The following is a 25754-nucleotide window of genomic DNA, read 5'->3' on the forward strand; positions in this document are numbered from 1 at the left end:
TATTAAGATGGTATTCTAGACTTATGACAGCAAAATGTGTGTTTATACTTTATGACAAAAAAGTTGGGACAAACTTTGAGGTGATGGTGGTGTTGAGGGTATATATCTGCCAGTGTAGGATTTAAATGTCTACCTGCATGCACTCGTCAAAACAATGTTCATTTTATACCTTTTTTCCAATAGTCATCCAGAGACTGAAGTTTTATACACTTAGAAATCACATGATTTATTATGAAAACACACCATCTAACACTAATCTCTTGTGTCGATTTGTTCATGTCTGCACAGACAATCAGAGAAAGATATTATACTATCTCATAAAGCGGCAAGGCCTCTTGAGGCAGTTTACATAACTTCATTCACAGGACAGTTCCTGCTCATTGTACAGAAACTTCACCACCAGAGGGCGACTTTACCTTTTGTCCTCCATTCAAATATTCACTACCACAGTTGAAGCAGCTAATTTTACTCTCATTTGTGTAATTGCAACAGAGACACAATGCGGCTCCTGTACCAAGACAAAGATAGATTGTGTATGCTATGTGTCTGTAGATTTGTCGGCTATTTATATATTGATGTAGTGATGTGATATGTGACACAGAGGGCTTAAAGTGGCTCACAAAGAATGATGCACTTATATATGAGGTCATATAACTCATGCGGTAAGTTGATACAGCTCCACGGAGAAAACACAAAATCTGACTTTTGATATCTTCTATTGTATGCTCGTTTTTACAACGTGGTCATAATCCGGGCTGGGAAGTACCACAAGGTATAGACAAATGAAACTAGTACTACTAGTACTAGGCCCAATGGTGGTTTTATTTTGCAGCCAAATTGAGTGAACTTCTGGTGGAGTTGTTTCTGTCTCTGGCTTGACGTAGCTGTGACACAGAGGCCCAGCCCATTTTGATTACGCACCAACAGAGGAGGAGGGGGTGCGCGCTGATGTCCTCTCTGGTGCACTCAGCCAACCCCTGCTGTTGTAATGTAAAGCTGGTAGTATCCTGGCGTACCGCTGTTAAAAATCCGCTGAAAGGACTCGGTTTTAATACATAGCTGCCTCCAACTTAATTATTTTCGCCATCGGGGAGATTCCGCGCCCAAATTACGCATGGAAAGGTTTTGGGGGTATTGGAGTAGAAATGCAGCGCCGCACTTCCAGCCCACAACAAGAACCATGCCCAGCTTACATTGCAAGCAAATCTATGACATCCTGTTTTATCCGTTATGACTTTGATATGAGTGTAATCTGCTGGGATACCGACGAGGAGTGAAGAAGACACACAGCATACAAGCGGAAGGACGCAGTTTTCGCTGCAGACGCCTGTGAACCGAAAACCTCTGCATTTAGGATTTTTTCTTTTCTTTGATGGAGCTGGAGAACATAGTAGCCAACACTGTACTGCTAAAAGCGAGAGAGGGTAAGTTGACACACAGTGAAGCTAAGTGCAAATAGTACATAGGCCTGGTTGTGTCACCAATATGCAGAAAAGGTGGGAATAATCGTAATGATGACGGCACTAGGTAGCCCTGCGGACTGTACGGCTCCCCACAGCAGGTAAATCCTACAGATGCAACAGAAGGGGAGCGGGGAGGGGGGACTCCTTATGCAATATTACAGACCACACCAATACTTCACATTGAACACCGTCCGTCTGTGATCGGTTTTAATCGGAGATCAATCTCGCGGATTGTTTTATTGTCACTGATTTTTGACAGCTCATATGCGTTTTCCCACTTACGAAAGGGGGGGTGGGGGGTGTCTGCCTCCCACATCCGCTTTCGCTGTCTGTGCAAATGAATGTGCTCTTTCGCAACGTTATACATGCTGAGGCACACACCGAAGCGTGGAATAACTCGTGTCTAGAGAGGGAATAAATGAGTGCAGGCTGGCTGACATTTGAACGGTGATCTGATGACGTGACTGGTGTTGAAATCTATGTGTGAGGCCTGCACAGAGAAAGACTCAGGTTATCAGTGGATACGCGGGTAAACGTCTGAGAAGGCCAGATCTTGCCGTGTGACAGTAGTCTGGTATATTTTATATATATAAAAAAGAGTAGGCCTATACAGTGTCATGAATGAGTGTTTTTCAGGGAGGTAGGGTCGTGCAGAGGGACGGAGGAAGCCTGCAGGTAAACAGCATGCAGTCTGACTCCATGATTGTTTCTCATGAATGGGCATCAGTCACTGCAGGTTACACAGGCACTAATATTACACTGTTAAGTCTCGTCAGCAGTCTGCTAATACATGGGAAATGTTATTTCATTCTCAATTACAGCATAACTATCTCACATTTCAATATACAGAGCTGCAAACTCAAAACGGAGGTGTCTTTCCTGGATGTTATAAATGGGAATATCAATGTAGCACATTATCCAGGTGAAGATGAATTGTGTAAAAAAAAAAAAAATAATAATAAAAAAAAACTTTCTTGTGTGTCTTAAATAGAGTCAGTGCCGAATGAGCTTACCTAAAATGGAGTAAAGGTTATCCTGATTGTACTCTGGGCTCTAGTCGATCTCAGCCTTCTGGAGATATCCAAACTTGTTGGAACCAGCTTGTTTAAAAAAAACAACTCTCCATTATCATACTTCCTTGGAACTCTGTTCTGCTTGCCTAAATCTCTTCATAGAGGTTCTCTAATCTTTCACAAGCTGCACTGGAAAATGATAAGTGACTCAGTTTTTTGGTGTGTCAAACATGCACACTCTCTCACACACAAGTGCATACACAAGTTTCATTGCATGCAAGACATTGTTTCATGTGGCAACAGTCTCTATGGAGTTGCAGGGTGACGCAGGAAAAGTCTGTGAGCCTCTGGCAGCTCCCTCCATTTATCTCACAATGATGACATACGTACTCCGCGGAGAGGGTAGAGGGAGTTTCATGGGAATTAATGGAATAATAAATTGAAACAGGAAGCTGACACGCTGTTGAAACCCTTACGAGGGACGTATTTGCCTGGGCGTCAGACTGGACGTTTGTTTCATGGGAGCCGAGCGGGACTGGGTCGGGTGAATTAAGCTTCATGAATTAATAAGAGAAGTTAATGACCCATGACAGATCTTGCTTGTCCCAGCTGCTCCATTGGTGCTCATCCAGTCCCTGCCCTGACTGTGTGTGGGAGAGAAAAAGGCCTTTTACAGTTTCACATTAAGGGATGAGATGGTTCTTTGATTTAATAGCCGAGGCACGACTTTCTCAGCAGCCTGATCAATGGCCCTCCAAATGCAGCATGTGAGACTGATTCAGCAGTTGAGTAAAGATTTGTTGCTGTGTCTACAGTGAAACATGTCACAGGTTGTTGTGAGTGTGTTACTGGCCGTGTCCTTTAACTGTCTGAATCATTAGAGGTTTTATCTTACAAGGCCCAGTGCCAAAGGGCTGTGCAGATAGATCCCTGTGTGCTGGTGGTAACTCCTGTGCCTCTAGTACAGTATACACACAGAGGCTCATTTTAGGTCACATACCAGCAACAGTGCGAGAATGTGAATGGAGCAAATAAAGAGTGTTTATTCCTGTTTGTTTATGCGATTGCGTCTTGAGCCACAGCTGAACCGACAGACATGTATCCTCTGTCCCAGGGACACATGACAGGAAGGCCCAGTTTACACTGCAATCTTTGCCTTGTTTATGCCAGCATCCCCACACCTCCCAAATCAGTAAAACAGTGTGAGTGGCATTGAAGCGTAGAAATAAAAAGCTATTGATATCCCCATGGCAGAACAGCAAAACTGGCCGTGAGCCAACCTTGTATCGCTCTTTGGCTCTTCTGTGTCAGCTGTGACTGCTCTGACACTATGGGCTGGGTTTTACTGCAAAGGCCCTGTGAACACTAGTCATTGATTATGAGAATTTAGAGATAGGAGGCTAAAGCCAGCTGAACTTTTGGATTAAAGAGGATTTATGTTCAATATACAGTTTCATGATAATAACGGAGTGCAAAAAAGAACAGATTTAATTTCCATAGGAAAAAGCGCCGCACCGACCATCTTGTGAAGTGACCGCTATCTTACATAAAGCCAAATGGTATTATACACTATCAGTCAGATGCAGCCCATAAGCTATTTAATCAAATTGATCGTTACATAACAAACTGAGTGGGCCACTGCCATCAGAGCTCCATCTTCCTGTGGAGCTGCTCTCCGGTCTCTCGGTGGAAGATACTTCATGGATGATGAGTATGCAGTGAAATGAAACACCCTGATCTCCGGCGTGGTCATCTGAGTATCATCTGACAGCTACAGCACTGTTAACCATGTCCGAGCAGCAGGAAATGCTGATGTGCTGATGTGAAAAGCACTGCTGTCTGTGATCTCTGTCAGCTGAGGATGCTGAGGGGTCACTGCAGATCAAGAAGAAGTTCTTCAGGCCTAAAACTCCTCTGTTCAAATGGGCCTGCTGTTAGCTGACATTATTGGTGGACTAGGTGTGAATGTTCAAAATCTGGGGGGTGGACTTAAGTGTGCGTTATAGCAGATGAGGTGGGTGGGGGTGAATTCCTTTGTTTAAAGGAAACCTGAACTCAGCCACTCTGATGAGGGTAACATCAGTGCAGTAGACCCTGAACCTATTGTGTGTGTGAGTGTGTGAGTTTCTGCCTGCTCCCCATTCACAACTCTTGCTGGCAGCAGTCGCAGATTCCAAGCCAGGCGAACAAACGTCATCAGCTGTCGAAGTGAATGAGAGTAAGGACGAAAAACTGCATTGCTGCATCCAGATGCCTTTCTTGAATTGCGGTAATGGAGTTGGGGTATTTAGTCCGGGCTACTAGACTGAATTCCACTCGGCTGCCTGCTGGCTTTCTCATTTGGGCTGTCGTGTTTTTGGACGTTATAGTTAGGCTACATAGCCTAAGCCAAAATCAAGTAAAAATCTATTCAAATTCTCTGCAGGGACCTGCTCCATACAGTCAATCCAGTACATTAAAACTGGAAGAAACACATCTTCATGGCAAAGTGACCTGGATATTTACACAGAATAGTTAAGTTACATGGAACTAAGGTAAGACATGATGAGACTAGCTCTCTGCTGCATTTTCACCCTTAAACAAAAGATTATAATCCAGATTTACTGAAAAAAATTATATGTAAATCTGTTAAGGCCTTTTGGTCATGATAGTGTTTATTTAAAGGAGCTTTTTGTAAATTTGGCTATGGCTACCTTGCCAAGAACAGAACAGTTAGTTAGCATGCTAACCGGCTATGGCTATGTAGGCCTACTGTAATAGCAAAACCTGTTGTACTGTTGCAATGATTAGTCCATTAATCAATTGATTTCCTGAAATGACATGAATGTGCAACTGTTATGACTGTTTTGAAATCTTTAAAGTCGTCGTCCAAGGATTGGCCCAATGACTTCATTTGATTACTCAAGCGAGTCCAGAATTATATAGCTTTTAATAAATGGGTTTGGCTACATGCTGTCATTCCGACATCCCACCACTCCGACATACCACCATTCCGACATGCCATCGTTCCACCATTCCGATTAGGCTTTCAATATGAGGAAATGTGCGTTACTCAACAGGTGACTCCCTCCTACTTCTGGACTCTCTCTATCTGGCCTGTCTAGCCTCTACATGGTCTTTTTACTAAACTTACCCAACTCCTTTCATCATCGCCTAAGCCCAACCAGAGCAAAATCTTTTTGGGGAAAAATATGCTATTAAAGGAATTGTCGGAAAGGCAGGATGTTTAAAAAAAGAAAAAAATACCTTACACAACCAGGACCTAATCGTGGTTGTATTTTTGACATCCGCCACTGTACAACAGGATTCTTGCCGTGTTCAACATGCAACAAGCCCTGATTTGATTGTGTTTCTGCCCCATTTAACTGTCAAGAGGTTATTTTGATTAGTACAAACATTACCGAACAGCTGATCAGATCTGATCAGATAACACAAGATAACAAATGTGAGGTGTCTGTACTAGTGATTTGTGTATAGTAATGTGCACGGTGTCCTCAAGCCCTGAAGCAGAGGGATAGGGGGTGGTAGCGGTGTTGTTGCTTTCTCATGTGATGCCACAGCAAGTCTCGGCAGGCCGGGGGGAGCAGATGTTGTTACAACTAACAGAATCACAGTGAAATAGGCTGTGTAACCTGTTTGACTCTGTAACCCCGGCCATCAAACACACAGCACAAAAGATTCTGTCGTCGTTTGATCCTCCTCCTTTTACATAATAATAATGTCAGTATGAATAATAGACAGTAGAGACTTTATTGTCACACAAAATCTCTCCCACTCCCACAAACAAAATCACTTGCCTGGAGTTAGACTAGGCCATGTCAACTTTTATGGGTAAGAAAGCCTTAATGGAGGGGAGAGTGTAGCGTACAGAAGAGAGAAACCAGCCTGTTTTTTCTTCACTGGGTTCTTCTGACTGAAAAGAAGGGAGGGATAACAGAGGAATACTTGGATTCAGTTGGATTAGTGAAGTCATAGATGTGTGTTTTTTTAGATGTTTTCACGTCTGGCGCGAATACTTGAGGAGCAATCAACCTGCAACATTAGACTCTAGACGCTGTGTTTACTGACTGTCAGGGTTACTGGAGATACTGTTAGTAATAGGTCAGTGCCCCAAAAATAAAAGGGCACCGTCCACCCCTTTGGTCCAGACTGATGTGTTTCTATGATATTGTGGGGTCCAAAAGTCTGGTTTTCAAGGGTCTGACAAAAGTCAAACTTTTTTTTGACAGATGTTTGAATTATTTTGTCCACCACCCAATCAAATTCTTTAAGGTAGACATAACAGTAATTCAGTGCAGTTCAAAAACACCAAAAATTGTCACCTTGTTGTATTAGACTGCATTAGTTTCAGCTGGGTGTTCCTAATAAACTGATCAGTCAGTGCGTATAATACATGAACAAATATTCGAACCTGTGCACACTTAACTGCTCATCAATCTACTTTGTATAACCCACAGTGACAAAGTGAAAACACGTTTTTTGAAATCTTTGCAAATTTAATACAAATCAAAAACTGAAATCTGTCAGTACTGAAACTTTTCCACTTTATAAAAGCAGCAATTACAGATTTGGAGAAGTCTGTTTTTGCACATCTGGATTTGGGCAGTTTCTCCCCATTCTTCCTGGCAGATCCTCTGAGGCTCTGTCAGGCTAGATGGGAACCGTCTGTGAACTGCCACCTTCAGGTCTTCTATAGCTTCTTTTCTATTTAAATGAGTTCTGACAATTTGCCTGTATTTGACAGTCCAGAAAGACACAAGACACCAGGGCAGACGTGCATCGAAGGTCACGCCACCTGGCATATACAATTGATTACCGTATGTTGCAAATACATGGTAATGCACCTTAACCATAATGCTACTAGAAGCCACCCTGCTGAGATATTCTCAGCAGTTTTAGTTGAAACTGGAGTAGTGGTGGTTTTATGCATCTGCAGTTAAAGTCAGGGTTTTTTATTCATGTGAATACTTCAGAATAAAAGAGTAAGCCATTGTTTCTTGGCTCCCCATCTTCCAGCAGCAGTCCTACATGGAGATGTAAAGCAAAGAAGAAGCAGAGATACCCATTTCTCTATCGACAATACGCCACAAGGCTCGCAGTGTTTTGAGTAGGAGTGTGAGTCATTTTTTCTTGAGTGGAAAAATTCAGCTCTCTGGCTCTTACTATCTCTATTGTTATTGCTGCCTCTACCCACACATACAGTATACGTAACTCAGCTGGATGCAACAAGTTCACGCCTGTTCTCTGGAGGGTTGTTGAGTGGAATTCTGGGAAATATAGGAGTTAGTTATCTAAAGTAGAAGTAGACAATGCAGGCAGAGGGAAAGTGGATGCAGAAAAATTAATTTTAACAGTGCGTCACTAAAGTACTCTAGGAATGTATTGAGCAGCCAAATGGATCTTTTTTTTTTCTCATGCCAAACACACAGGTGATAACTAATGCTGTATTTTTTTGTGTGTCTCCATGTGCTCCCTGTGCTGCTGCCATATCACTTTAATGGAATATCCATTTAATATTTGATGTGCCATAACCGAGAATGATCAATACTGTAACTTTTTAAGCTTCCGCCCTAATGTCTCCTGCTGGATGAGAAGCTTAATGCTGCCTATGCACTTTTTCATTTTGTACACATGCAACATGATGATGCACACACAGCAAAGTCAGATATTACAGAGGTTGCACTTACATTAGGACATGTTGTTTCTTTTAGCGTAAAGCCAACAGCAAGTAGATAAGGTCCAAGGGATTTTTTCATTTGTGTGTGTGTCTGTGTGTCTTTGTGTGTATAATATAATTAATGTCCCGTGGGCCACCATATGGGAAACTATAGCCTGGGGCTTCTGTGTGCATTCTGAGAGAGCAATAGAGCAGTTTATGGTATCTAATCTTGTAAAATCATAGTAAATCTCACTTGTCCTTATGGCTTTGTCTGAATTTTTCATCAGTATAGGAAAATAAGAGAAACATAAACAGTTAAAGGGGGATGAACAGAAAAGACAGTACCATGTGTGTGTGCGTGTGTCTGCGTGGACAATAAGGAAATGGAGAGCGAGCTTGAGAGCATAGACACAGCTTGAGAAGGGCAATGTAATCACTTTAACCCTGTTTCCGGAATGGGGTTGTTTGTGTGTTTGTGCGTGCGTGAGTTTGTGTGTACGCGTGTGTACGCACACACCCACGCACCCATGTTCAATAATATCTATCCACATGCACCATGTTTTCCATCACTTTGATAAGTCTTGTTTTCATTGGAAGCACTCTCCTCCATGTTTGCTCACTTGTGATGTAACTGCAGAGTTTCACTCGGAGCGAGAAGAATAAAATCATCCCTCATGAAGGTTTAAGATTACATCGCCATAATGTTCATCCTATCAAAACATTTATGGAGGTGAACAAACACAGTAATGCCGTGTCAGAGCTATTATGGCTAGCTTCATGTGGACTATGCTCTGTCCTCTGCATCTTTATGGATGAACAAACACTGTGCATTACCCAGCATGCCCTACACTGTGTGGTGCTTTGATCGGTAAGCCTGGTGGGTTATATAATTTCAGTCTATTGAATGTTTTTTCCCCCCTCACATTCCATATTTTAGATATTTATAGAACAGGAAACTTGTGGCACCTTGCTCTTCCCAGACAGGAAATGTACCCTGCTTCTGCCGCTTTTGTCAAATTTCTGTCCTTGCATGCAAGTTTTCCCACCAAGTATCTTCCTGCACCTTTCACTCAGGAACATACACCCTCACAGAGATAGTCACTTCAGCGACAACTGTCACAGCTCACCAGCTCTGAGGTCATGGACCGGTTTGACCACCTCAGTTTGTATTAACACATTGCTTTTGCCCTTGAGCTGGTTGCTATTTATAGTAGTAATGTTTACAAGGACATAAAGTCAGGAAAAAAAGTCACTCTTGATTTTATTTCTTCCTTCTTGTGAGGCTTTGTGCAAATGTAGCTGTGGGCGAAAACACAGTGAAAACATGTCTCAATCAATCTTTAACACATTTAGCTTTCATGCTAAATACAGCTACATTGTTAAGGTCAAGTTTGGAGATTCGGGTGCCAGGGCCATACTCAGCTGCATGCTAGCATCAATACTCCTGATAAGATCTCCCTTTTATTGTCTATGACTGATTTTGAGTTTATGACCTCTCATTAAGTGGTTTAACATGTGACCCCCACAGCCATCCAAAGAATGGTTGAGTGTTGCCAGATAAAAGGTGGACGTCACAGATGTTTGGTTTGAGCGTGTTAGCAGATGTTACAGCCAGATCATCCCGCTATTATTGCGATAATGAGGACTACGTGGACAGAGAGGCTCTTTCAGGATGGTAATAAGGCAGCTGGACAGAGGGACCGACATGACATCATGGTGGAACAGGGCAACAAAGAGTGTCTTCCTGCTATAGTCCTCCCCTTCTGCTCAGGTCTGGGCAGCGTTTCCCCTGGCTTCCTGTGGCACACAGGCCACACACATAAACACACTTGCTCCAGTTAAACTAAACCTGAGGGTATTTACCTTAACGTGTCCTCTTTTCAATAACAAGTCATATGCATGTAGGGATAAAGGTGGAGGGCGACACTAAGCTGAGGCCTTAGTGTCGTTTTGAGAGCGAACAAAAACTGTAGCTTGTAGGAGTTCTTGCAGTGCTCTTACACTGGTGTGTTCATCTTGTATACCTACACCTTTTCTTACACTGTATGCAAACCACAAAAGTCACAATCTGGAAAGGTGGTATACTGTATTTCTAAACAGCTCCTCTTCTGTGTTTGCTGGAGATAGATATCTAGCACCGTGGCTTCTAGATGTCTTTGTGATAAAGCAAAGTCGCGTGCCTGTAAAAATCTTTCCGCAGGGCCCTGCAAAGCAGGAAGAGGATGTTTTAGAAAGCACCAATGCAAACTTCTCTTCTCTTCTTTGCTTGTTGTCTATTTACTATGCAAACTTTGCATGCACAAGAAAGAACAGAGACTTCACATGCAGATTTAATGCAAATAGAGTCCAAGTATTGAACAGCTGGACACTTTGGGAGAGAAGGAAGAGGAAGACATTGAGAACAAAGGCGTCTGTATGATGGTGTTGGTTGGCTTCATTGAGTTGCTACCTTTGCTGACCACCACGGTATGACTCAACCGAGGGCCGACATTTAACAGATCAGACAAAGGAGGTGATGTGAGAATGAGCGAGAGTTGGATAACCAGAGAGAGATAAGATCAGTTGTTTGTGAACAGGGATGAACATTTTAGGTTGGTGCAGGGAGGAGGTGAGTGTGAAGAGTCAAAGAAATCTGAAAAAATCTTTCTCACTTTGTTCACAGTGTAGGTGTATATAGAGAATAGAGAATAGCACAAACTCACAGCTCTCATCTCTGCCAGAGCTCTCACATCACATTCTGCTGCAGATGTTGTTTCATATATGCTGTATGCCAGACGCACAGCGAGAGTTTCAGGATGTGGTTTTGACTATTTGTCCACAGCAGATCTGACTGCAGGTCTGGAGTGACAGTATAAGTGAAGGTGTTTGATACCTCAGAGACCAGACACTGTGTGAAAGTGTGTGTGTGACGTGTATGAGAGAGGGAGAGAGAGAGAGAGCGCTTCAAACTGGTTAATGGCTTGGATTCTTTTGTGTGTCAACACTTTATGAATATAACCTCACAGCTAAGCAGGGACATTTTTGAATGTGTGGATAGATGGGGCCTGCAGGACTGCCTTAGTCGGTTAAATTGAGCATGAGGACATTACTAGAGAGAGGTCACAGAGGAAACACTGTGTGCACACAAACACACACAGATGTTTGGGATGCCGGTAACCCCCTGGTGTCGCGCCAGACGGATGTCATTCCCTCTCTGACCTTATTTTTGCTTCACTTGACGTGCCTTCATGATGTCAGAGCTGCTAAGCAGAAACATAAATAAAGGGCGGCGACCACACCGGCCGCATGGAACAAATTAGACCGACAAGTTCCTGTGTGCAGCGTACCCACGGTGCAGTGAATATTTCTACTCATGTGTAAGTGACATACTATGAGAAAGCGAGGACTGATTAACAGAGAATGAAATAGATGGGGGAATGAGGACAAAATGGGTTCATTCATGGTCAACATTTATGAGCATGTTCATATTTTTAATAGCTGCGTTTTCTTAAACAGGAACCCAGAGTTACTGATCTGGACATAAACAAAACTCAACAAGACAAAACAAAACCCATCCAAGTAGGGCTTTTCGTCCTCCAGCTTCATACCATGATTTTAAGATCACAGTGCTTCCTTTTATGTTGATATTTACAATCCTTCTGTAAACTCCCCCCCGAGACATAGCTTGTTGCATTGCGCCAAAATATTTCCCCCTCAGCAAGCAGATATACAACAGCTGACGGCCACCAACAATGCAACACACAACTCGAACTCCTTTGAAAGGATTCAGAGTTGTTTAATTGAATTTAGGGCACAAGAACCAGAGATGTCAAAAGCCACTGGGACCAGACAGGAAATTACTTGTTACGTCCAGATGGATGCCTCATTATGTAAAAAAAAAAAAAAGAGAATATTTTATACATAACATTTGCATGTATTTGTTTGTCTGGGTATGTTTGTGTATGGACGTTAAGGTCTGTGTACTCGACACAAGACTCTGCTGTTACTCTTATTCCTTCCTGGAAAAAATCCCAAAGTAGTTTGTTACAGCTGGACAAATTGAATATGCTGACAGGGGTTCTGGTAAGAGACTGCATGGCGAGTGGTGTGGATGTTTGCATATTCACTAACCTCCCCACACCCTAACCCTCTTCTTTTCACACGCCCTGAAGAATGACATTGTAGGTTTTATAAGGCATCAAATACACTATATGGCAAAATGAATCCCCAACACTATCTTCGCTTACTGTTTGATCATCTGTGCAGCGGTTCCTGACCTCTGAGGACAAGATACCTGCAGAGGGGTTGAGATAGATAAAGGAATAAGAGGATTTAAAAGAATAAAAGTGGTTATAAAAAGCGAGTGGTGGTTAAAAAGGAAAGGAATTGCTACTGTGATGCTTAATATGCCCATAAAACTGAACACTTAATCCAACAAAGGGAGCTGATGGGCTTGAAGCAGCAAATGAGGTCAGTCATCGGGTGGCAGCAACTTAGTTGTGATGATGTAGAAGTAATGTTAAAAATAAAACACACACGCACACACAGCAAACAGAGAAAGAGCTAAAGGTGACGTCAAGAGACACAACTTACAAAAAGCAGGAAGGGAACGATGAGGAGTGGGGAGAAAATGAAAAATAAATAGCTTTAGAGGAAAGAAAAGCAAAGCAAACAGGACACAAAGAGAAAAAGGAGGAACTACATTATTTGTGGTTGTCTCAGCATTGTGTAGAAGTTGAATGCCTGGGTGGAGCGCTGATGTTTGGTACAATTATTTGACATGGCGTTGACCCTTCACAGGAAATCTACGACATTTGGTGGATGCTTTCATCCACTAACGCCTTACAGTAGCACAAGTGCATTCATTTTTAGCATGGTGGGCCCCGTGGGAAATGACCTTCTCGGCTCACTGTACTGTTCTGTTCTTTGGCAGAGTTTGTGTTTTTATTAAAAGAGATTAAAATATTGGACCACGCAGCAAAGCAGCGTGCGCTGAGGTTTTGTTATGGAGCATAACTTTACATATTAACTGTTTAGAGAGAACAACTGTTGCTTAAATAAGGAAGTGTGCCTGTTTATAGCTTGTTTGGTCTACAGTAATGTTGATGAGGAGCAGGTGCGAGGGGTTAATGATTCTCCTGGGGATATTTTGTCTTGAGTTATTAATACATTCATGCTTCATTGTGTTTGTGGTGGTACGGCTGTCTGCCACTGTGTTTGAGCGATGAAGGGTTCATTATCATAAAAAAAAATATCTGAGCTGAAGGGATCCAAGACTTCCCTACAAGCCTGCAAAACCTTCTTGTGAATCATAAAATTAGGGAATAGGTTAAAAAGTGTATCTGCCTTCTCTGCTACAATGTTTAGCAGCAGTAGCCTATCTTAGCCTATATTGTAACCTAACATTTCTTCCTAAGCCTCGGAGCACCCAAGTAACTGTGTTAAAGTTTACTCAGGTTATATTATTTGAAAAAAAGAAAAGAAAAGAAACTTTGTCCAGCAGTGCTACACACTGTGTGGGAGCTGTGCGGCTTGGATGATATCAGAGCTTATGCTAACATTAGCAGCTCTGTCCTGTCTTTATTGCATTAAGGAAAGGAAAGCTGTGATAACATCAGCTAACTGATTGAAATCTGCCTTTTCAGCTGACTTTATCTAAATTTGTTGGCAGAATTATGGTCTGCTGTTGGTCACCACTGTGTGAGTGTTGCAGTGATTTTGGTGTGGTATATCTAATTTCTGACAAACTGCCTTTGTGCCCATCTGGTGTGGAAATTATGTTGGAACCTCAAGTCAAATAAAATCCTGCTTTATTTGTAGTCTTTAGTAGCCTGTAGTGTATTAAACACATGAGGAAGGAAAAAGACCAAAACATAAAATCAGTTTGATAGTGTTTCGCAATTTAACTTTTTCATTTGCAACATTTTCATTTACAGTATGAAAAATACAACAAAGTGTAGAGCATTTGTGTGAGACAGAAACATTTTGAGTCTTTAATTTTTATATTACAAAGAGTCATTTGAATTACGTCAATAGCCTACAAGTCGGGGTCATACACTACAAAGGCAGCGCTGAATAATACTGAGATGAATTTCAAACGGCAGCATGGGGCAGGATGAGGCAGTAATTCAGGAGGATTGATGGGGAAACTGCTAAAGCTTTCACTCAGAGGCTCCAGCATGACGTGGTGCTTCTCACATTCCTGGGTTATTACTTAAAGATGTCTGCTTGTCATTGCCTCTCCCGCTCTCATGCTCTGAATGTTGCCTCTCACATCAGGCAAGCTGCTCACAGCCAATTTCCACTGAACAGAGCGGTTAAAGGAAATCCCTGTCAGTTCATTAGAGCAGTCTGCGTATATTAACAAAAAAATAAAACAGAGATGAACATGACGCAGGGCACAGCAAACTGGAATGGATGGAAAACAGTGAAATAAGCGCTTAAAGTTGTGTTTAATCCAATCAGCAAAAGAGAGGAAAATAAGGCAGAGGGGATTTTAACGTGGTTTAGATCGGAAATGTGGAGATGGTCAAACGTGAAAGGAAAGTTTAAGACGGAATAAATTGGATTAATGGATAACTGCACGGGAAGTTTGTCTTATAGACCTAAAGAGTTGATCTGCATGTAAGTGATTTTTGTTCATGATGGTGTTACGTTGCTCCAGGAAGCTGATGCAAGTTATTCAGAGCAAAGGAATCCAGTCTGGCAAAGTCCTGGATTCTGATGGGAACTGAGCCGGTCAGAATAGGCTTTCTGTCTGTGTGGATACACACACACACACACACACACACACACTAAACACACACTGTTCCACTTTCAGAAAAGCTACTGAGGAAGAAAGTCAGCAGAGAGTGGAGAGATTTACGGAGGAAGTGAGACGTAATCTATGAATTATATATACACACTGAGACTATGATTTCATTCAGGGGAGAGGCCACACACAACCCCCCCCCCCCCCACACACACACCACCATCACCACCACACCATCACCACCTCCACCAGCCCTCTTTCTCCCACTTCTTTTAGCCTTTGGTCACTCGTTTGCTTCTCACCAGTGAAAATAAACTGAAAACTTTATGAAGTACTTATATCATTTTTACCTCTTGTGTGTCTTTGTTGCTCCAGGTGGAGGAGGAAAGCGGAAAGGGAGGAGCAAAAAATGGAAGGAGATCCTTCGCTTCCCCCATATAAGCCAGTGCACTGAGCTTGGAAACAGCATTGGTACGTGTTTGTGTGTGAGCTAACCTACATGTACAAGTGTGTACGTTTGTGTGTGTATAGGCTGCGTTTTAAAGCATGTGTTCCATATCTGTTGTTTTTGCAGACAGGGACTATGTCAGCATCTGTGAGAAACAGCCCATTGGACGGCTTCTCTTCCGTCTTTACTGTGAGACCAGACCTAAACTGCAACGATGCATCCAGCTTCTGGACGCAATGGTACACACATGCACACGCATCAATTGAGTGGGTGTCTCTTTACCAGAAGTTTGCAGTAAGGAATCTGGGAATACCCCCAGGAAAATGTTGGGAGTCAACAATCTTTTTCCCCTCACAGTCAAAGCACCACTTAATTGACCAATCACAGCTTAGTAAAAAGGTTAGTACTTAATATCTCGAGTGCTGGCTATGTAGTGGTTTCATGATAGGTGGTGTCTTTCTAAGTAAAGTGTAAAGAACTGATTAAACAGCAACAGTCAAATCACTAGTGAACAGGTGTGGTGTTATGTTTGAAAAACTACAGCCGGAGCAACATCCTGTCAGACAGTCCTCTGGTTGCTAGTGGTCTATTTCATATAAATTAGAGTGGCTTCCCCCTACTTTTTAATTGGTTTGAGGAAGATGGAACCTTCACTCCAAAACATGCAATAGACAGCAATACATTTGCCAAAGTAACATGTCAGTGTCAAAACTATTTTTTAAATAGTTAATGCTGGAAGTACAATCACCAAAGCATAAAACTAAAGCATTAACCATTTGGATTATCAGAATGTGATGCTGACTTGTAACTACTGTAAATCTGTCATTATTGTGATCTGCATAAGTGCCGCTATGGGATGGTGAGCCTGCCAGGCGTAGCAGCAGTAATTAATGGGAGAGGGCCTCAGCAAATGGTCAGTTTCCTGCGGTCTTCTCAGGTGAGACCAGGAAAAAAACAGCATTCTTTCTAGCACATAGCCTATACAGGTCTAGTAAACACTCACACATCCACTTTTTCAATGCACTCACTTTGATTGCAACTTAACCTGAAAGTACACTGGTGCAGGGTCATGCAGCCAGAGGAGACAATTAAATTGAGTAGTGATTATTCAAACACTCAGACCCCAACTCCCCACCCCCCCACCCCCCTCCTCCAGCCAGCTTGCTGCCCTGACCCCCCTTGCTGTCCTCCGAACTCACTCTGTGCGTCTAGACAGAATACCTCACACATGACACATTTAAGTCTTTATCTATGCCCAGAATATCTTTGTGGGCATGCGACAGGGCAGAAAGGACAGCATTGTTTCCCACACTACCCCCTCCAATTACAGCACCCACCCAATCCCAATCCCCCCTGACTCCCCACTTCCCACCCTCACAGATCCCCATCCCTCCCTCCCTCTCTCCGCTCCCTTCACCAGCCCATCCATAAAACTGACCATCACCCAGGACGAGGGGGAAACCACTCACAGGCCGGCGCTCATCCTAAACACATGTTAGAGCTAATTCTGCAGACATGCGCTCTGTGTAGAGCATTACACTCACCACTTTACTAACAATAAACCAGGCCGAGGGTGATTACAACCAGGCAGGTGCTTGTATTCCAAGTGATTAAATAACATTCGAGCCCAGTGCAGTTATGAGGTTTACTAGAAACAATTTTATTATGCAATCAAGTCACCAGTCACCGTTTCCAGAAAGTAAGTAAATTAGATGAGTTTGGTGGGTCAATCAGAAAAATTAGCAACATATAGTTAAAAATGTGTTTGTTTCTGTAAAGAAAGCAGAACTAAAATGCAAGAAGCCATGAGAAAGCAATGACATGACTGTTCAGTAGGAAGAGGGAGATTATGTGTGTGTTTTGGGGACTTAAATCTGTTTACACAGTCACATTGTTGGGACTTATACTTCCTTATGGGGACACAAAGCAAGCTCCCATTATGTAAATCATAACAGTTAATGTGATGTTTTTTCAGTTAGGGTTGGGTAAGTAGTAGTTATGGTCCAGGAAATGAATATAAGCAGAATGTCCTCTGAAGTCATGGAGACGCAACCGTGTGTGAGTCTGTGTATGTGCTTGTGTATGTGTGTGTGTGTTTCAGTGTGTGCAGTAGAGGAAGGAATGCGCTTGGGGGTTCCAGTGTTTCCTCTTACATCACGAGAAGATGTGTGTGTGTGTGTGTGTGTGTGTGTGTGTGTGTGTGTGTGTGTGTGTGTGTGTGTGTGTGTGTGTGTGTGTGTGTGTGTGTGTGTGTGTGTGTGTGTGTGTGTGTGTGTGTGTGTGTGTGTGTGTGTGTGTGTGTGTGTGTGTGTGTGTGTGCAATTTTATGTCTGCTTTTGTGTGTTGGATCCCCTCTGCTTCCAAAAGGCTAAAGGGGCGTCTTCTTTTCCCTTTGGCTGACCCCCCCCCCACACCTCACCGGCAAAGGGTGGGAATCAGACAGCTCATACGCTGTATGTATGTGTGTGTGTGTGTGTGTGTGTGTGTGTGTGTGTGGGTAGTGTGTGTGATTTCTCTAGAGCCACTGATAACAAAGCCTGGGTTAATCAACAATTGGCAGCAATCAGAATTTACTTTTTGTTCCACCCGCCCGCCCTCTCTCTCTCTCTCTCTCTCTCTCTCTCTCTCTCTCTCTCTCTCTCTCTCTCTCTCATACTCTTGCATATTTACAGCTGTATACAGCTTGTGTATATTGCTAGACTTCTTTAGGCTTTGTTCTGAAGTGTCAGTGACGCTGAGGCTTTTTAAAGCCTGTTTGTCCTTAAGCTCTGGGCTTATGTGTGTATGTACTGTATATATGCACATTTGTGTGTGTGTGTGTGTGTGTGTGTGTGTGTGTGTGTGTGTGTGTGTGTGTGTGTGTGTGTGTGTGTGTGTGTGTGTGTGTGTGTGTGTGTGTGTGTGTGTGTGTGTGTGTGTGTGTGTGTGTGTGTGTGTGTGTGTGTGTGTGTTTTGTAGTGGAAAGACGGTGACACTGGTGTGACACACTGTGACACTCCAGGACCTCAAGGAATCCCGTGGTGTTTACTGTGTGGTTGCCAGGCAACACAGGACCATGTTGGAAAAAAGCCACCGATAGAAAGAGTCGGGCCAGCATGTAGCATGGGAGCCATGTTGCTTCCGCCCTTTTTTGAGAAGTTAAAAGTGCTGGCTATCTATGTAATGCCTCAGAGCAATTTTCACGTTGTTTCCTCAGCGAGATGTCCAAAATGTCCAGCATGTGACGGCCAGGCCTGTTTGTGTCAGAGGCAACATACGTTCAGACACGGGGCCAAGAGCAGCATATGTTAAATGTGAGATTGACAGGGTCACACAGAGAGTGAGAGGTGTGTGTCTGAAGTGGCCTCTTCACCACTAAGCACCAGCAGTAATTATAATAACATATGAATTATCATGGAAATTATATGAAATTGTTTTACACTCAGGAGAGAGACAGAGAGAATTTGATGTTTGGATTTTTTGATTTGTTAATATTGGAAAGTAGCGAAGCCAAGATTATCGTCAGGATTTAGTTTTTCTGGCTTAAAACCTGATCCTAAATCATCATCAAGGTAATTTATATTAATCTACTTTCTAGTGACAAATCTTAGCTGACATCTTCTGGTGGAGTGATTATGATACTTCGTTGGAGAGTCCCTTCTTTTTTCTTATTCTGAGGCCTCTCTGATACAGATTAAGTTGACTCTATTTTACTTTTTGTGGGAGATTATTTGCAGAACAGACGAGACAAGGCTTGTGTTAATTTTTTATGTTGTGTCAGAAGTTATGCTTTTCAAATGAATGCTAGTATCAACTCCTGCAAAAGTCCCTGTGGGCTTGTGACTTGTCCCATTGTCACAAACAGTAACACTTTGTACATTATTGAGCAAAGTTGTAAAAATCAATTTGACATTGTTTCTCTCTCTCAGTGTTAAAGGTTAACCAGGCTGACTTGTCAATCAGTGATGAATCTACCAAACCACCCATTGTTTTAGCTTTAATTGCAGATGCATTAAAGTGTTGTGGTGGGAAAACACCAACCCAGAAATTGATTTTTATTAATGTCCACAGTAAATTATTAATAAAAACTCCTTTAGTTACAGCCTATAAAACTCACATTAACGGTTACTCATTAGAAAGTGGCAACCAGAAATACAAAACTACTTCTACAAATGCAATACCTATTGCTCTTATGCATAGTTAGTACTGTACATGCAGTAAATTTAGTGAATATAACATTGTAAATGACACTGAGTTATTTTGTTGTATAGGAAGACTATGAGGTGACACCTGATGAAAAAAGAAAAAGCAGAGGGGACCAGATCATCAAGACCTTTCTCTCAAAAGAAGTAAGTTTCTTTATCTTACACATGTATCAACCCCTGAGCCTACTTGTGACCTCTCACAGTGACCAGTGTTAAAAGGCTGCAGACAGCAGACATTAACGCTGAGTTACAGCTGTATGAAAGCCTCCCAACGCTAACACAAAGCAGTTGTACGTAATGTACGGATACTGTTCTGTTCTGAGGAGTAATGTAATGTTTCTGCTTAGTTCGATTGGTGTGTGTAATAAAAGGTAATGTATTTGTCTATGTGTGTGTGTATGTCACCGTGTGTGTTTACATGTGTTGATGTAGTCACCTCAGCGTGTAGACATAGCAGAAGTTTTCGCCGACCAGTGCAGAGAGAACCTCGAGCTGAGTCCATGTAAGGAGATCTTCAGCAACTGCCGCAAGTGAGTTGGCGCTGTCTATATTCCCTCTCACCTGTCTGCTGGACCCTCACCTGTTTCCCCCTGCTGTGTATGAGCTTCCATTACATTATCAGTTGTCTGAGCCTGTTTTGAGCTGTGTGTCTGTGTGTCTGACCAGGGCTGTTCATGACTACCTGAGTGCAGCTCCGTTCGAAGACTACCAGAACTCCATGTACTTTGACCGGTTCCTGCAGTGGAAGATGCTGGAGAGGTTGTTTGGATCTTCTTCTCTTTTTTTGTATTAGCTTTTTTATAACAGTGTATTCAACATGCTGCTCAAATGCTGATTGTACACAGTTTTTTTTTTATGTTATTACTTCACATCTTCTGATTGGCTCAAACTTCAGTCACTACACTCAAATGGGTTGAACATTGTTGAACACTAATAATTATTTATTTATATATTATTATCACCAAGCTTTTTGTGAGTTCTTCTGTCTAGTCATAGAAAAGGCATTCAGATATTTTCCTCACAACTTCATAACAGTGTAATAATACAAGTTAAATGTCTCAGATTCATGTCAGATTATAAATATTATCAGCAAAACATACTTGAAAGATTATAGTAAAAGTGCTCATTATGCAGGAGAATTGTTTTTTGTTTTTGTTTTTTTAATGTAACATTATGTATCCATGAACTTTGCATACTATCTAAGCAGCATGTAAATGATTTGGTTGCTGCAGTTGAACCTAGTTTGACCCTTTTTATTGTTGAGCAGTTCAACCTCCTAAACTATTCTGTGTTTTATATAGTGGTCATATATTTTGTTTGTCAAACATTGATCTGCAACATGACTGGTATGTCAGATAAAAACAGTAGTATAATAGCGCATCCGAAAGGTGCAGCACATGTTACATTCAAGAAAAACATTTCTGGTACATCAATAAATATTCAATCTTAGAAACAACACAAATGGTGCCATAAAAAAAACTTTAAGATAGATAACATTGTGAATATAAAAATGCATCTTCACTCATGTAATAACAGGGTATCCGCGGGGTCTTGAAAAGTATTAAATGGTGATAAATCAATTTTGGGAAAATTAAGACCCTTAAAAAGTATTAAAAAGTCTTTTCACAACATTATAAAGTCTTAAATGTTGAAGGTCTTTTTTCTGAATTAGCTGTCCAAGAGTTTGAGTCCTAAAAAACATTGTAAAAGTGTGTGAATTTATTATTTTTATTAAAAAACAAAGATGAACCGGTACATAAAAAAGAAAAGAAGATTGTTGTTTTTGTTTTTTGAGAGTGGAGCAATGTTTTTTTTTACATAAACTCTGCCTTTGATTTATTATCCTTGAATTATGTTGTATCATAGTGGTCTTGATCACAATCTAAAACTGTTAAGTTAAAAGTGTCACTGATGTAAATGGTTACAGCTTGAAGTGGCGGTGAGGTATTAAAAAATGTTGAGAAGGTCTTGAAAAAGTCTTAAAAAGGTATTAGAATTAACTTCAAGATTCCTGTATATACCCTGAATAACTGTCAGGTGGCAGGTAGAAATAATTGACTAGGACAGAACGACACTTCACATCAGAGACTGCTCAGAGGAGTGTCATCTCTCTGGACAGGCAGTTAGAGACAGAGCAGGCTCTCAGAGCTGTCTTGATTGCATCCAATGTCTGGAAAGTGAAATTGCGTCCAAGAGGCCCCACCCTCTGTACAGGAAACAGGATGGTATTGAGTTCCACAGATAATATCCCTGTCCTAATCGATAATACTTGAGCATCTATTAATGGATTTTGCTGTCTCTGTCTTCTGTCAGGCAACCAATCACTAAAGACACGTTCAGGCAGTACCGAGTGCTGGGGAAGGGGGGATTCGGAGAGGTAGGAGATACAGTTCATGGTGATAAATGTTGGGATGAGGATGATAATAATAACGATGCTCGTCATTTGAATAACAGTAATGTTTGTGATTTTGTTCTTCTCAGGTGTGTGCCTGCCAAGTCAGAGCAACAGGGAAGATGTACGCCTGCAAGAAGCTGGAGAAGAAGAGGATAAAGAAGAGGAAAGGAGAGTCCATGGCACTCAATGAGAAGCAGATTTTAGAGAAAGTCAACAGTAGATTTGTTGTAAGTCAACATAAAAGAAGAGTATTGTAGCACACCAAACGTCGTCTGTTTCCTCCTTTAACGTGTTGTTGTCCTCTTCTAGGTGAGCTTAGCATATGCATATGAGACCAAAGACGCTCTGTGTCTGGTGCTGACCATCATGAACGGTGGAGACCTCAAATTTCACATCTACAACATGGGCACGCCGGGCTTTGACAAAGACAGGGTCCAGTTTTATGCTGCTCAAATCTGCTGTGGACTGGACCATCTGCATAAGGAATGTATTGTCTACAGGTGAGCACAGTACATGTTACACAGCCTTAAATACATTATGAAAAGGGTTTTTAAAAGTTTTCTTGACCTGCAAATGAACTGATACTATTCTTGGACAAATTGCTCAACACACTCATATGCCTTGTTTATTGTAGGGATCTGAAACCAGAGAATATCCTGTTAGATGATAATGGTGAGTTCTGAAAGCTTCGATTTCTGATTACGGCTACTTTTGTTTCACTGCTGACGCACAATTTCAAACTACAGTGACACTGACGCACTTTCAATAACTTGAATGTATCATGCTCGTCGCCGCTTTGCTGCAGGACACATCCGTGTTTCTGACCTGGGGCTGGCTATCAAAGTGCCTGAAGGAGAGCACATCAGAGGCAGGGTGGGAACCGTGGGTTACATGGGTAAGAAACACAGCAGTCAACATTTCCATGAGTAAACTAACCTGAGTAATTACAAGCCCTTAACCATAACAACCTGCTTCCCTTTCTCTTTAGCTCCGGAGGTGATAAACAATGAAAAGTACGGCATGAGTCCTGATTGGTGGGGGCTGGGCTGTCTTGTTTACGAGATGACCGCCGGACGATCGCCTTTCCGCGCCCGCAAAGAACGGGTAAAACGGGAGGAGGTGGAGAGGAGGGTGCAGGAGGAAGAGGAGGAGTACAACGACAAGTTTACAGAGGACACTAAGGCCATCTGTAGAATGGTGAGGTGTGATGGAGACGTGTTTATATGTATGGGGGGAAAAATGGGTGAATGATATAACAATTTCATGATTCATCTTCGCCTCTACTCACACAGCTGCTGACCAAAGACCCCAAACAGAGGCTGGGGTGCCAGGCGGACAGGGCAGCGAGTGTCAAGGCCCACTCATTCTTCAAAAACATCAACTTCAAGAGGCTGGAGGCTGGGATAGTCGAGCCACCCTTTGTGCCTGATGTGAGTGTCTCATATCACTGTACAGAGTGTCAGTCCCACTGCTAAAATCTGGTGTTAAACTATCAGTAAAAACCTTTTCTTTTAATCCTTATGCTAACAAATATAATCTATCTGGACTGACCACCACCGGAAGAAAAACTCCATTCTTATTAATCACCTATTAAGATAAACTAATCTCCTGTTTTTCCTCCCAACCCCTTGTTTTTTTTCATGGTCATTGCCCTCTCCCAGCCCCGAGCAGTGTACTGTAAGGATGTGTTGGACATAGAGCAGTTCTCCACAGTCAAGGGAGTAAATTTGGACCAAACTGACAATGACTTCTACTCCAAATTTGCTACAGGCTGTGTTTCCATCCCATGGCAGAATGAGGTAAGTGTGTGCGCTTAATATGACATGTTTAAATGCTCAGTGCAGATTGTATAACTGCTGGAAGAAAACACACTTACCAAAGTTCACCAAATCTCATCTCCTCTCCTCTCCTCTAGATGATAGAAACTGAATGTTTCAGAGATTTGAATGTGTTTGGGCCTCAAGGGACGAGACCTCCAGATCTGGACTGGGATCAACCACCAGAGCCACCCAGGCGCAGCCTGCTGGACAGGCTCTTCAGAAGGCATGTAAGTATACACACACAAACACACTGACACACAGGCGCATCATGGATTTACACACATTCATAGAAATTAACCCCACACAATTCTCTTCCTTTCTCTCTTTCTCTCTCCCTCTCTCGCCTCATCTGCTGCAGCCTCAAGACTTGTCCATTTCCCACAGCCGTGTGCAGTCTTCCAGCGTAAACTCTGTGGACTCCATGTCCAACTCTGCCCCCTAGTGGCACAGCGACAGTGTGGGAGCCACACACACAGACACACAAAGGGAAGGAGCTCTGAGGGGCTTCCCCGCTGCTGATTGGTCCACAGCCGGGGCCTGAGCAGCAGCCGGAGACAGCCTGTCTAAAAAGCCTAAATGGTCAGCCCATGGGGGGTGGGTGGGGGGTGGGTGACCAGGCCCTGAGACCCTGGGCATTTGTAGTGGGATGGTCAATGTTGCGGAGATGTTTGGAAATATTTGGACAAAGCTAACTCACCCTCAGGATTGTTGGACTATAGAACAGAGCCACTGATGTTGATGAAAACAAAAAAAAATGATAGAAAACAAGCTAATATTCAGGGGATCCACTGTATAATAAAGACCACCACAGGGAATAGAAGATGGGGTCTTAGTGAATTTTGTTTTTGTTTTTCCAGAAACTGAATTTCTTTTTCACTCACTTTAAGTCATTTACTTTCTGGCCTGTATCTCGTACCAGTAACTCTTGATCTATTCACAGCCCTCTGAGCATCACCACCTGTACAACTCATACTCACTAACTTATTCTTCTTTCTCTGTGTTTCCACCTCCCATACCTCAGATCACTCCTTAAACATTCAGAACACATCACCTCAGCAACCTCAACACATAATGTACATTGCCTTGCGTACACTCAGGCCAAAGATTACAGTTTAGTTTTGTGATACTGTTGTCATGTTGATTTCCTGGTTTTTGAAGGTTTTTAGCCATTGTTTAGAACCACAGGAGGATCAGAACGAGTGATCCATTTTCTACACTTTCTCTAAATATGAGCCTGCAGACATATCATATTGCTTACGTAAAGCACACCACATACAGTGCATACATAGACAGACACACAGACACATACACACACACACACACACACAGACTGAATCGTGAATTGTGTTTTCATTGCATGGACAAGTGTAAGTATGGACAGCTATATCCCTCTCGCTTCTGCATACCTCATTCCACTGATGTTAGCATCGTATACACACGGACATCTCCCTCGGTTTACAGTGTCACTTTATATTTGACATTATGTGGAGTTTGAAAAATTAATATGCTGTACAGAAACAAAAATCTCTTCTTTTCCTTTTTTTCCTTTTTTTTTTTTTTGCTCAATTTTCTGCACAGTCCCCCATGGAGAGTGGAGAGCAACACATGCACTCAGCCTGACTTACAATTTGCACAATTTAAAACAATGTCATGCTGTTTTGTCACCAAATGAAAAATGTTTTTACCTCTGATCATTAAGGCACATTATTGTATTGATATTCTCACACACGCCGGTTATTTTCTACATCCGAAACTTAAGTGTTCTTGCTCTCCCTATGCCTTTTTTCCATGTAAAAGTTATTGCTGCATAGCCATTGTTGTCACATGTACAGGTTTTTATATTTTTGCCCCTTTACACTTACTCTTGATGTGCTCTTCAAAATGCCTCACAAATCTAAAGGGTCTTCCTCTTGTGTTGTGTTCAACCTTATTCGAGGACACAGGGTATCAATGGCTGCGTGGAAGATTTATCCAATTTATCTGAATTTTTATTTTTAACGGTCGTCGGGGAGGAAGACACCACAGGATCCTGCAAACACAAC

At 42.2% G+C, this 25754-nt stretch overlaps 1 protein-coding gene across 1 annotated transcript; it reads left to right on the forward strand.

Moving 5' to 3' along the window:
• The first annotated feature begins 958 nt into the window (after positions 1-958).
• grk5l (G protein-coupled receptor kinase 5 like) lies at positions 959-24300 on the forward strand. Its single transcript, XM_083978896.1, has 16 exons — positions 959-1424; positions 15241-15336; positions 15440-15552; positions 19564-19641; positions 19930-20027; positions 20164-20256; positions 21811-21874; positions 21979-22119; positions 22202-22392; positions 22527-22564; positions 22698-22787; positions 22881-23089; positions 23185-23322; positions 23554-23691; positions 23808-23939; positions 24071-24300. Exons 1-16 carry the CDS (start codon positions 1373-1375, stop codon positions 24152-24154), a joined length of 1755 nt encoding a protein of 584 aa, XP_083835022.1. The 5' UTR covers positions 959-1372; the 3' UTR covers positions 24155-24300.
• The last annotated feature ends 1454 nt before the right edge of the window (positions 24301-25754 follow it).

This window comes from Trachurus trachurus, assembly GCF_905171665.1.
Source record: "Trachurus trachurus genome assembly, chromosome: 9".
Lineage (NCBI taxonomy): Eukaryota > Metazoa > Chordata > Actinopteri > Carangiformes > Carangidae > Trachurus > Trachurus trachurus.